At 35.7% G+C, this 13,662-nt stretch overlaps 1 protein-coding gene across 1 annotated transcript in view; it reads right to left on the bottom strand.

Moving 5' to 3' along the window:
* Positions 1–277: 277 nt before the first annotated feature.
* The window catches only part of GUCY1A2 (guanylate cyclase 1 soluble subunit alpha 2), a gene marked incomplete at both ends in the record, with an annotated part of 320,738 nt that continues 307,353 nt past the window's right edge, over positions 278–13,662 (bottom strand). The window contains one exon of the mRNA XM_080711024.1: positions 278–485. Coding sequence (XP_080567150.1) covers positions 278–485 — 208 coding nt within the window. The remainder of the gene's footprint in view (positions 486–13,662) is intronic.

Here is a 13,662-nt window from a genome sequence, read left to right as displayed (position 1 = left end):
TTTTCAAAAGGGGCCCAGACTCATAATTAAAATATATGTATATATGATCAAAAACACTCATATGAATGGACACATCTTATTCCCCCCTCACCCTCCCACATTTTTATAGACAGTGGTCACCCACCTTTTTCAAGGATTATTGCCTGACATAACATATAAATTCCACTGCTTGTTCTCAACAAAGCATTGAAAGATAAAGGGCCTCTTTGCAGCCTCTCTTCATGACCCATGTTCTGGGCTTGTGCTTTGTGGAAGAGTCTTTGATCTGCTGCAGGCCTCAGAGACTGGTTTCCCGGAGGAACATGGTGCCGATGTTGTAGGAAACCTTCTTTATTCTTGACGAAGAAAGAGAAGGCTTCGGCTGCTTTGGACCAGTCCTTGCCTCCAGGAAATAGCAGATCCCAGGTATTTCCTTTGGAAAGTTGTCTGGAAGCTCTTCACGGGATCGAGGAATGAAGGTGAAACTGTCTTCTCGTTTCAATAATCTAAGAAGAAAATACAGGTAATGTGTATTAGTAGCAAGGGAAATATGAATAAATGGGCAGAAATTTTAAAGATATAAGAAGCACATCCTGTTAAGACTTCTATTTCTTTGAATAGATGTGACCTTCATAGAACTTTATTTATTTTGTTTTTGAATGTAACTTTAATTTTATTGATTAGATGAGTACATATTTTCACTAATAGAAAGCAAAGGAAAAAAACCCAATCCTCTTAATTCCAAGAAATCAGATTATTTTTGTCTTTCCTTGTAGATCATAGCCACATGCAGACATACATTTTTGCAGCACTATAACTTTAATACAGATATACTTGCATAATTTTCTTTTTACCAATGGATTCTAAACACGTCCATGTAGCCATATAGTGATCATAACGATCATTTTAATGACTGTAATGGTCCATGAGTGTGAATCTTGCCTTATCATCCATTCACTGTTTTACCAACAGTAAAAGATATCTTTAACAGGAATTTAAAAACTGGGAAATGTTTGATTCAGGAGAAATCTCTTTATGTCATAATATTAAAAAAGAAAGCATCTCAAAAATATTTGTTTGGTTTCTTTCTAAGTGACACTCCTTGAAAAATATTTGTTCATATTTGATTTTTCCCTAAACAAAACAGTATAAATACAGGCTTTGTTTCAAATATGCAGGATTTACCCTACTTTAAAGACCTGCCCACATTATAGAGCACTCCTTTAATGTTTTGTAGACTTTCAACAAGCTTTAAATGTGTGGCCTCTATGTCAAACATGTCTACCTGGTATTTAGCTCTGTAGAACACTTTATGCTTCCAAGTGTTTCTGGTATCTGGCTACTGCTTTTTAACAATACATATTTTTCTAAGTCACTAGCATGTATTAGTCAAATAGCTTGACTTTTCCAGTCACACTTAGATAGACTTTTTCATAACACTAATACTGTTGGGGATTTGTTCTTTAAACTCGTCAAGTTACATGAAAGGTTATGTTTACTATCCGCGTGTAAAAATGTGACCAAACATTTCAATTAAATTTAGCAACTCTTTACGTACTTACTGCCCAAGAAAATCTTGTAGATGCTCATGTGAATGTGGTAAATAGAACACAATATATGAATCTCACTGTCTTTTCCACAAAGAAAAGCATAGACTAACAGGAGAAAGGGAAAATTTCATAATTAAAAGGTAACATAAGCCGGCGTGGTGGCGCACGCTTCTAATCCCCGCGCTTGGGAGGCGGAGACAGGAGGATCAGGCAGGTTCGAAGCCAGCTGTGCTAGCTTAAAAAACCCTGTTTCCAAATAAAAAAATGTATAAAATAGGTCTGGGACTGTAGCCCAGAGGTAGAAGGGCTTCCAGGAAACCCAGTACCACCAAAAAATAAAAAAAGGTAACATAAAATAAAATAAATAAAATAGATGTTTAAAGAAAGCTAGATAGAAAAAGTAAATAAGAAATACTGCAAAAGTTCAGAAGAGGGAAAATATGTAGTGAAAGGACTACAAAGTTTTTGCAGATGACATGTTATTTTATTTCTTTTTTTACTCTGCCTTTGACATACACTCACAGTATACTTATATATATATTTTTTAATTTTGAAACAAGATCTAAGTTTCTGAGGGCCTTGCTAAATTGTTGAGGCTGGCTTTGAACCTGCAAGTCTTCTGTCCCAGATTCTCAAGTACTGGGATTATAGGTATGTGCCACAACACCCAGATGAGAAGTTATTTTTTTAAGAGATGCAGAATTAGCTATACCTGGTAGTGCACACTTGTATTCCTAGTTCTTGCGAGTCTGAGAAAGGAGAGTTGTAGGTTTTAGGACAATCTCAGCAAATAGTGAGAGACTCAGCAACCTTAAAGAGATGAAAACTTATTTCGAAATAAACAAATAAAAAGGACGCAGAGGTAGAATATGTCTGAGTTCAATCCCCAGTACAATAACAAAAAAAGAAAAAGAAAAGAAAAGAAAGGAAAAGAAAGGAGGAGAAAATGCAGAATTATAAGAAGTGAATATGAAGATAATTTACAAGGTCAGAAATTAAAGGACTGTGAGCAGGATCAATGAGTTCCAACCACTAGGTTGATGGCATTCAGAGTGAGGTAAGAGTGACAAGTCTGGGGCAACAGGTTAGAACAAGTTTGGAAGGCACTGTGGAACCAAACCTATCATCTTTTACCTAAAACAACAACCACAACAACAAAACTCATGATCCAAAGTCAAGTTAATTTTAACAGCAACTCTATTAATGCCATTGAGATGGGTAGGAGAAAGGACCCTTGTGGCATTGAATGCAAAGACAAGGATGTGTGAAGGTATATAGCCATTACTGAGCAGTGATCATCATCTCTGTGCTAAGGAGGAGAGGCACATCATCCGTCTAAAATATTCTGAATCAGTAAACAATATCTGAAAAAACACTGGCAACACTAATAACTGTAACAATATAAGCAGCCTATGCTTAACATTTATAAACAAGAGTTATATAGAATTTTGTTTTTTAAAGGATAAAAGAACATTCTAATTTACTATTCCTTTAACAAAACATTACACATGATATTAATTCGTGTATAAGGAAGAAAGGATTATTTTAATATTTAAAATTTTTTCAGAGCTTTACTCTGTTTTATTTAAATAATATAGGCTTATGCAAAAGCAAAAAAAATGTTCTTCTCTGCTAAATAAAAGTGGTCAGTACTCTGCTTTCTTTTCATTTGCACAGATGTTAATTCTCTATATATAATACATAGTCATTTCAGAAGTAAAGTGTAAAAAACACTAAATAATACTGTTTTAATAATTTAGCAGTGAATTCTATAATGCTTTCTCTAGGATCAAATAGTAGTCATTGGTATGCAATAGTTGGTTGTAAATCAATGATGTCAATAACTCAACAATCATTTGTTTAGTCCTGTGTTATGCTAAACAAGCCTTCTGAATGGAAAAATGTAAAGGAGAATATTCACAATAAGTTAATAAATGTTTTGTTTTGTTTTGTTTTGATGGTACTGGGGATAAAACCCAGGGGCCTTCTACCTCCAGGCTACACCCCCAGACCTATTTTATATTTTATTTGGAAACAGGGTCTCTTAAAGAAGCTGAGGCTGGCTTTGAACCTGTGTGATCCTCCTGTCTCAGCCTCCCAAGTGTGGGGATTACGAGCGTGCACCACCACACCCGGCTTAAGTTAATAAATTTAAAAGACAAGAAATATGCATTCAAACAAATTATCAACATGTGTCAAAATCTACAAGATATTATGCAATACAAAATAAACTAATGCAGCATAACGGAAGAAATGATGACTGTAGATTTAAGTGCAAAAGTCGAGAATGCAAACAGTTAAGTTCAGTACCACCAATTGTAACATAGACCCATAAACCCAGTATTTTCAAAAAGTTTTCTTAAAGCCTAAAATAAAAAAAAATTAGGATTCTTTAAGAACTATATTTTCCTCTTTATATCTTTTTTTGAAGATTTAAAGAAGTTCATTAGAAAGATAGAAATACAGGAGATAGAAATACAGCTCCATACCAGACTGGCATGGAGGGGTGGACTCGAATGTGTACACCCTCCTCTTTATATCTTTTAAGCCATCACAGTTATCTCTTTTACAGTTTGTTTGCCTTACTATGGTCTTTATGCTTTGCTATAGTTTATATTTTTCTGATAATGCAAAATAAATTTGAGGTTACATTTATGCAAGTACTTATAAATGATGGAAATACGAGATCACTGGCTGTTTTGGGTGCCAGGACTTTTAAATAATTCACTGTATTTTGTCTGGGAGGAAAGTCTTCATAACAAATTGATCCCTTGACGGTTTAAATAAATCTCATATATGGTGCTAGAAATCATAGAGACAACAGCTTCTATGGGATATTCTTCTTTTACAGTTAAACATTTTGGTAGCAACAAACAAATACAGTTTTAAATTTCAATAATGAAAAGGAGAGCCCATAAGGACACATTGATTCAAGCTCCTATAATATCAAGAATTTAGCAACCTTCTTATAATGAACACTGAAGTGCAATATGCAGATGACTTCCTAAAGGATAATATGAACAACTTGCCGGGGGGGTTCTGGAGAAGGTCGGAAGAAGCTTTTCACACAGCATGCCTGGTGATGATGAGTCATGGTGCTGAATAAACCATCCAATGTGTGTACAGCGATTAGGCGTGTGTACAGGGATTAGGCATGTGGACTCTGCTCACCCCAGAACCTCTGATCCCCTTGACAATGCTTTATTAAGTCCAAGTCCCTGGACTGACTCTAAAGCTCTGCTGAACAATCCTTTGCTCCAACACCTGAGGACTGATATGGGAGTTTAGATTGTACATAAATCTAAATTAATCCCCAGCAGCAATCCTCAGATGGTTGATATATAACCCAGGAGTTTCACAATGTTTAATAAGTATTGAGAAACCACACAAATCCTGGCTTAACTCCCCAGCATCCTCACCCCTCTTGACACTATTTTCTTCAAATTGATTTTTAAAATTAAAAATTTGCTACTGCTTTGGGTCAATGAATGGTTCACAAGCATGACCAAGGATGATCATCATTGGGAAACTAGATGCCGTGGTGGTCCGTGGGCACCCCCTCTCAGCTACACAGATGAAGCTGGTCTCTGGCTCTCAGACTGTGTGCACATACTGTTTCCCCAGTATTCACTAAGCTTTGTGCTTTGTCCCACATCCTCCTTTGGAAAAAGATGTGACATTTATTCTGAGGTGTCATTATCTACATGGAATTTAGATTTTTACACAAGACTCAGAGTTTAAAAATAAAGAATGGCTGCAGGGCGTGGTGGTGCACTCTTGTAATCCCCGCACTTGGGAGGTGGAGACAGAAGGATCGTGCAGGTTCGAAGCCAGCCACGCTGGCTTAAGAGACCCTGTTTCTAAATAAAGAAGTATAAAATAGGTCGGGGAGTATAGCCCAGAAGTAGAAGGGTTTTCAGGAACCCCAGTACCACCAAAAAAAATATAATAAATAAAATAAAGGATGTCTTAAATTCCTCAGGTATCTATGTATTTCCATGTGCATAGAAACACAATTCACAATAAGCAAACTATGGGACTAGACTAGGTGTCCATGAATAGATAAATGAATTATTAAATTATGGTACATATACACATAACAGAATGTATCTCAGCCATCAAAATGAACACAACTATGACATCTACAAAAAATGGGTGGAGCTAGAGAATATTATATTAAGTAAGATTAGCTAACACAGAAAGTGAAGGGTCGTATATTTTCATTCACATGTGGAAGCTTGAGAAAAACTTGTAAACAAAGAGGACCTCAGATAAATGAAGGGAGATATCAGCGGAATGGTGGAAGGGAATAAGGAGAGGAAGGTAGGGAGAAGAAACAATTCAAAAAATCCTTACTCATAAACGAAGTCATCCATACCAATTTTAATTTTAATACATAACTATGTATGGGAAGGGTAGGAAGAGACCCATAGGGTAATACACAACAAATGCTGTGGACATGTATGATACCATCACTCTCCTTCTAAGTATGATGTATAATTATAATGCATCAATAAAAAATAATTAAACCATAATATGAACCATCTTAGACATTCTATTCTTGGGTGTATTGTTTTCTCCAATCACGCCTTAAATGGCGTGTATAAAGCGCAGCTTGGTCATCTATAAATCAGAGGCAAAAAATAGTCTTTTGTTACAATAGTCTTTTGTTCCAATTCTATTAATTAATTCAGTTGCTAATTAGGGAGGCCTTTATGACAACTTGCTCCAGGTTTATCCTGTACTGCTCTAACACTAGAACCATGGAAATTAACCAATCATGCAGTTCTCTAGTTCTACTTCACCCTCACATCACCCAGTTTTCTTGTCAATGAGTTTAGTATTCACTCAGTTAACAGTAATTACTTGCCTTCTATAAGCTAGGTGATAAACAATGCTTTCCTATGTCTGATCATATTTATGGGGTAGGAGGTGACTCACAGACAGAGAAGAAAAAATGATTTTTTAAATTTTTGTTCAAAATGTCTTTCCATAAAGTATTCTTTTATTATCTGAGTTGAACCCATGGACAACCCCATAGATAGCTCCAGTTCCAGTCTCTGATGTACCAGTCTAAAACCTTCACATGTGAAATCATCAAGTACTTTATTTCAACAATCGGGCAGATCTGTGCACTGTGCAGAGCTGTAAGAGAGTGACATTCCCTGGATGCTATCAAAGATTGTAGTTACAAACGTGTCTACTACCTTGCTACAACTTACAAAGAAATGATTTCTAGTCGAAGAAAAAGAGCGTATAATATGGTGCATCCTGAAAAATCAAGGGCTAGAAAGCATAGGTGGAAGTGATTTTTAAAAATTTTGAATATCTGAAATATCTTTAGATCACTCTCCTATCCACTTGATTGGTTTGATTAGGCATTGAATTATTTTTAAATTATTTTGCTCTTAGTATTTGACTGTTAAAAAGTTAGTTGTTATTCTGCTTGCTAATCTAGTAAGATAAAAACTTTCTACCATTAGCATCATCATCATCATTATCATCACCACTACCACCGTCACTACCATTATTTTTCTCTTAATATTGTAAAGATTAGTGCTATTGTGTCTCAGTGTAACTTCTTTCTGCAACACAATGGCAACTAGTGGGATCTTTTAACCTTTTGATGTAGATAGCTGCACCTTCATTTTCAGAAAATTTTCATTTCTTTAGTCATTTTTTGTATTTCATTCTATTTATTTTATTGTATATGTTTGTGATTAGCCTGAGAGTGGACTTGGCAAATTGATCCTCTAATTTTTTTCTGTTTTGGATGACTATTCCCTCCTATTTTCTATTGTACTTTCTGGAAGATTGCCCCCATTATTATCTACTAATACACAGAATTGTGAAATTTCAGATAACATATATGGAGTTTGAAGATAGAGCAAATGAAACTGTAAATATTAAGTCAGCTAGACCACCTAAATTTTCTTGAAACACAGTGATTCATTTTCTGGAAGGTTTTATGCACTTTAAGCTTATTAACATTTCTGGTTAGAGATTTTGAGACAATATTATAATATCACATTTATGGGTTCTAAAATTATGCCATTTGCTTTAGAAAATGTATGGACCTGGAGGACATCATGGTAAGTGAGATTAGCCAGTCAAAGAAAGTGAAGCATTTGCTTCCTCTCACATACAGAAGCTAGGGAGTAATTGGGACACAAGTCGGACATTAGACAATGGAGGATGTACCCCAGGGAAGAGATGCTGGAGGTCTAGGGAAGGGAGCTTGGGGGGGGGAGAATTAACTTACACTAATGTTATATATTTATGCAAAGTTAGCTAATGCTAATCTCAACAACATGTATGGGAAGAAGGAGTGAGGAGGGAGCTGGGGAAAGTTCATTAAATATTATATGCATGTATATCACTATCACTTTGAACTATATTATGAGACTACAATGCACCAATAAAAGTATTTAAAAATTGTGGGCTCTAAAGTCTGGGTTAATGGGTAAGTTATGAAGACAGGATAGTTGCCCTGTATGTCTATTATAAATTATAATGGAGAGAATCTCACAAGTCTTTCTATGACATCCCAGCTCATGTCTTTCTGTAAACCACCATGGGTTAAGTGTCAAGGCAATATGTGCTTACTGTGGGTTCTACAGTCTGCATGCCCGATGGGTGCCAGGGAGGAAGAGAGAGAGAGAGAGAGAGAGAGACAGACAGACAGAGACAGAGAGAGAGACAGAGAGAGACAGAGACAAACATCTAGCAATGCTCCTGTCTGAGTGACAAAACTAATGGCTCTCAAATGCCTGTGTTTTAAGATGTTGAAGGGCTCAAGAATTCTACTCCAGGCTGGGCGTGGTGGTGCACGCTTGTAATCCCAGCATGCGGGAGGCTGAGACCTGGAGGATCGTGGTTTGCGGACAGCCTCAGCTACTTAGTGAGGCCCTCTGCAACTCAGTGAGACCTGGTTTCAAAATAAAGAATAAAAACCAGGGCAGGGGGTGTAGCTCATAGTTCAAATGCCCCTGGGTTCCATCCCCAGACCCCCCTCCCCAAAATATATATATATATGCTACTCCATTCCCTTCTAGGGACATTGCCAATTTTGAAATTTAATAGCCTAAAATATTCATTTCCAGTAAAATGCCAAGAGATTTAAAGTTCAAAACACTCACTCGATGTTTTGCACATCACCACATAGAATTTAAAAGAGATATGACAAATGAGAAATAAGAAAAGATAATTGTTATAGCTCTTGTAAGTTAAATAATCCCTATATTTTTCCTTCTATGACCAAAAGCCTTTCTTAAAAATTTCATCATCATAATAGTGTATCTGTATAAAAGATGAGGGAAAGAGTGAAAAAGAAGAAAGAAAATATAAACATTTATTTTTTTTTATGGTGCTGGGAATTGAACTCAGAAGCAATTTACCGCTGAATTATACCCCATTCTTTTTTATATTTTTTGCTTTAAAACAGGGTTTCACTAGATTTCTGAGAGTCTCCCTGTATTGCTGAGGATAGTCTTGAAACTGTGATCCTCCTATGTCAGCCTCCAACTTATTGAAATTATAGGACTGTACCACTATACCCAGCTTGGCCAACATTTATTGTTTAAATAAACAATCCTTAGTTGACTTTACAATCAAATTTAAGACCCAAATCAAAATTGATTATAAGAAATCATACATTCTTTTTAAGGTAGATAATTTATTTTATTTCTTAAATTTAGTTTTAGTTGATACATATTTGTACATATCCATGTGATGCTTTTTATACATGCAGACACATTGTATAATAAAGTTAGACATATATATCTTCATACATAAAAAATGTTCCAGGAAACTCATAAACACACTAACTCAAGACTTCCCTGTGTACTATATCACCCCACTCCTTAACTTCAACTGTAATATTCTATTCATGTTAGAATCTAAATCTCTAAATAAGATTTTCTTTGAGTTGTTTCCATAACCAATAAATGTGTAAAAGTTTTATACCTGGGATTTTGAGCTAAAATGTAGACACCTGAAAATAAAATAAAAAATGATCCTTTATCCTGTAATTAGATAAATAAACAATCAGAAAATAAACACATACCACCTGTACACCTGAATTAGTGTCATTTTTTTTAATGGGGAAAAGAAAAAGAGTGTGTGAGAAGTGGCTTTCTCTCTTGCTTTCAACTATGCCTAATTAGTTCAGTAACTGATTTTCATTTTATACCATTTTAGATGCTGCAATAAATTTAGTTAAATTTGGCATTATTGTACACATTACAGACAATAAAACAGTTATTATGAATACTTCATAGAAATTTTCATGTGAAATTAATAGCTGCTCCCCATATGAATAAAAAAATTATGAGCATGAATGTCAGATTGTCTTTAAATTCTGAATCCTAGAAGTAGGTGTGCGTGTGTGTACGTGCATGCGTTTGTGTGTGTGTGTGTGTGTGTGTGTGTGTGTGTGTGTGTGTGTGTGTGTTAGTGGGGATTGAACTGAGGAACATTTTCCCAGGCATACTCCCAAACCTTTTTATTTTGAAACAGGGTCCCACTAAGTTTCTGAGGGCCTGAGTCGCTATGGCTGGCCTTGAGCCTCCAATCCTCCTGTCTTAGCCTCCCAAGTACTGGGGTTACAGGTGTGTACCAACACACTGGATAGAAATAGTTAATTAACTTGTTATTACTGCTTTTGTGGGAAGAAAGAAACATCAGATCTCCTCTCTATACTAGTTAGGAATAGGTTCTTGAAAAATACCAGCGATACTTTACTTCTACCTTTGGGCTTGAACTAATGATATGCCAAATGATCTATGCCAAATGGTCAACTATGCCAAGTCATCAATTAAATCATAAAAATTTGACAGACATAATCTATATCTATTTTCATATCTAAAAAATAACAAGAATAATAAATCACTATTACATTACACATGATTATATCTTTACTATTCATTCTTGCAACCACTTTAAACAAGTAGACCTCTAATAGTACACTAATTCCAGAAGGTGAGTTTGCATCATTTCTACTATAAAAGTTACTGCAATGCTGAGCCGGGCGTGGTGGCGCACACTTGTAATCCCAGCATTTAGGAGGCTGAGACCTGAGGATCGCAGTTCGCGGACAGTCTCAGCTACTTAGTGAGGCCCTCTGCAACTCTGTGAGACCTGGTTTCAAAATAAAGAATAAAAAATAGGGCAGGGGGTGTAGCTCGGAGGTCGAATGCCCCTGGGTTCCATCCCCAGACCCCAGACCCGGGGGGAAAAAAAGTTACTGCAATGTTACATTCTAATCCTCAAAGATTTCACTATAATGGCTTTAAGTGTGCCATTAAATACATGGAATGATTGAGGTGCAATAGTATATGAGTTGAAAAAATGGGCCAGATTTATTTTGAAAATACATTAAGAAGGTTTATGAGTCCCAACCCTCAGAATTACACTGTTCTGAGGAAAATGCTATCTAATGTAGCAGACAAAGGAAAAAAAAAGGACAAAATAAAATATGTCCAAATGAATAGAATCTCTCATTCAATTTTGCTAGATGTGAATTTTATTGGCACATTTAAAAGGGAAATATTAATATTTTTTCCTGTTATTGGAAAAATAGAAATGTAAATCCTGAGGCTTAGCTCAAATTTTCCTTTTGGGAAAACCATTTAGTCATCTGTTTTCACTGATTGTACTTCTTTTGTCAAATATAGTGTTTACAGTTTTAGAGCTTCCATAGAAAAAAGGATAAGATGATCAATAAAGTTATTTAAAAGACTGACAGGGCAGTAACTTTCTAGCCCCAATACTTTATATTTTCCTAAGTTATAAGGTCACTGGTGCAGATGAGCATTTTGATGTGTAAAAAATAACAGGAAGTCCCTGGAAACTACTAAACAAGAATTTCCTGGAGCTTTTTTTTGAATTTTTTTTTTTTACCATACTAAGTGTCCACTGAAAAAATAGTATTTATAATACAGTATCTCACATATATGTATATTGGCAAAGTAACAAGTGAATTTTCTAGCATTCTTGACTGGCGGTGGCTATTGTGTTTTACATGCAAAGAAAATATATCCAAGTGATCTCATTACTGTTCAAATAGTCTAAGCATTTCTCAATGCACCTTAAAGATGCAATTCTCTTAATTATCAATAAAATATGAAGAGCAAGTCTATATTCCCAATAACATATTATACACATGCTTATTCGGAAGCTCCATTGGATACAGTTTTGTCATATATACTCAAGTCCAATCCAGGGATGGAAATACTGATGTATCAGATTAAAATTAAGAAACAAAGTCTGGGGGCCTATGCCTGAAATCCAGTACTTGGAAGGTTGAGATGGGAGGATCACAGTCAGCCTCAGAAACTTAGAGACTTTCAGAAATTTATTGAGATTCTATTTGGAAAAAAATAATAAGGAATAGGAGTACATACCAGAGGTAGAGTGCTCCTGAGCGTTATCCCCAGTGCAAAAATGAAGGAGGAGCAAGAGGAGGAGGAGAAGGACAAGAAAGAGGAAGAGAAGGACCAGGAGAAGGAGATGGAAGAGAAGGAACAAGAGGAGGAGGAGGAGGAGGAGGAGGAGGAGGAGGAGGAGGAGGAGGAGGAGGAGGAGAACAAGAGAAGAAGTAGTAGTAGAAAAAGTAGTAGGAAACATGAGCCAGGTATGGTGGCCCATACATATAATCTCAGTACTTGGAAAACTGAGACAGGAGGATTACAGGTTTAAGGTCAACCCCAGGAACTTAGTGAGACTCTTGTTTCAAAGTAAGAGTAAAATAGAGATGGAGTTGTAAATCAGAGGCAGAATACCTCGGGGTTCAATCTTCAGTACTGTAAAAAGAAAAAAGGAAAAATAAAAGAAACAAAACTCCAGATAAATGAGGCGAGAGAGACCAGTAGAATAGTTGAAGGGAGATTGAAAGAGGAATGTGGAGAGAGGAAAAGGGAGGCTTGATGAAGGAAATAGATCAAATAATGCCATGTCCATCTATGAAGACATCATTGCTAATCTCATTAACATGTTTGAGAGTGAGGAGAGTGGAGAAGGATCCCAAGAGAATCATACCAAGTGCTGCTGTATGCATGTATATCTATATTGGTTTGGGGTTTTTTTAATATACTTTTAATAGTACATTATAGTTTCACATCATAATGTAGTTCTGAGTGATAGTAACATATATGCACACAGAATTTGGTGAGCCTCCCCCAGCTCCCTCCCCACTTACAAGGAATTGAGATTGACATTTGTATTCTCACATATGCACATAATATTAATGGAAGTGTTTACTTTGTCAATTCTCCCTCTCCCCACTACCATTTACCCCTGAGAATCCTACTTGGTCCATTGGAGCGTATCCTCCAGTATCTAAAGTCCCTCTGGTATCCTAATTATTTCCTATCTTCCACATATGAGACAAAACATATGACCCTTTACTTCTCATGGCTGGCTAATATCACTAAACATAATGTTCTCTAATTGCATACATTTTCCTGCAAATGAAATAATTTTGTTCTTTATTGATGGGCAGAATTACATTTGTATATATCCCATAATTTTGTAATCCATTCATCTGTTGATAGACACTGGGGTTGGTTCCATAATTGGCTATTATGAATTATACTTCTATAAGCATAGATATACATGTATTACTTTGATATTCTGATTTCATTCCCTTTAGAAAGATATCAAGGAGTGGTAGAGTTGTATCATATGGTGGGCTCATTCCCAGTTCTCTGCAGAATCTTCAACATGATTTCCATAGTTGCTGCATTAATTTTCAGCCCCACCAACAGTGTAGAAGAGTTCCTATTTCCCCACATCCTTGCCAGCATTTATTGTTGTTTAACTTCTTGGTGATTGCCATGTTAATTGGGGTTAAATGAAATCCCAGTGTAGTTTTGATTTGCATCTCCCTGATTGCTAATAATGTTCAATTTTCATGTGTGTATTGAATGTTTGTATTTATTCTTTTGTGAAGTATCAATTTAGATAAACTGCCCATTTTTATTGTTATTGGGTTTTTTTAGTGTTAAGTTTTTTAAGTAATTTTTATATTCTAGATATTAGTCTTCTATTAGAAAAGATATTTAAATACTTTGGAACAAATCTAACCAGTGGGGTCAAAGATGTCTATAATGAAAATTATAAAACATTAAAGAAG

This window comes from Muscardinus avellanarius (assembly GCF_963383645.1).
Source record: "Muscardinus avellanarius genome assembly, chromosome: 1".
Classification (NCBI taxonomy): Eukaryota; Metazoa; Chordata; class Mammalia; order Rodentia; family Gliridae; genus Muscardinus; species Muscardinus avellanarius.
The sequence above is the reverse complement of the archived record's forward strand: the minus strand, read 5'-3'. Positions and strand labels throughout refer to the sequence as shown.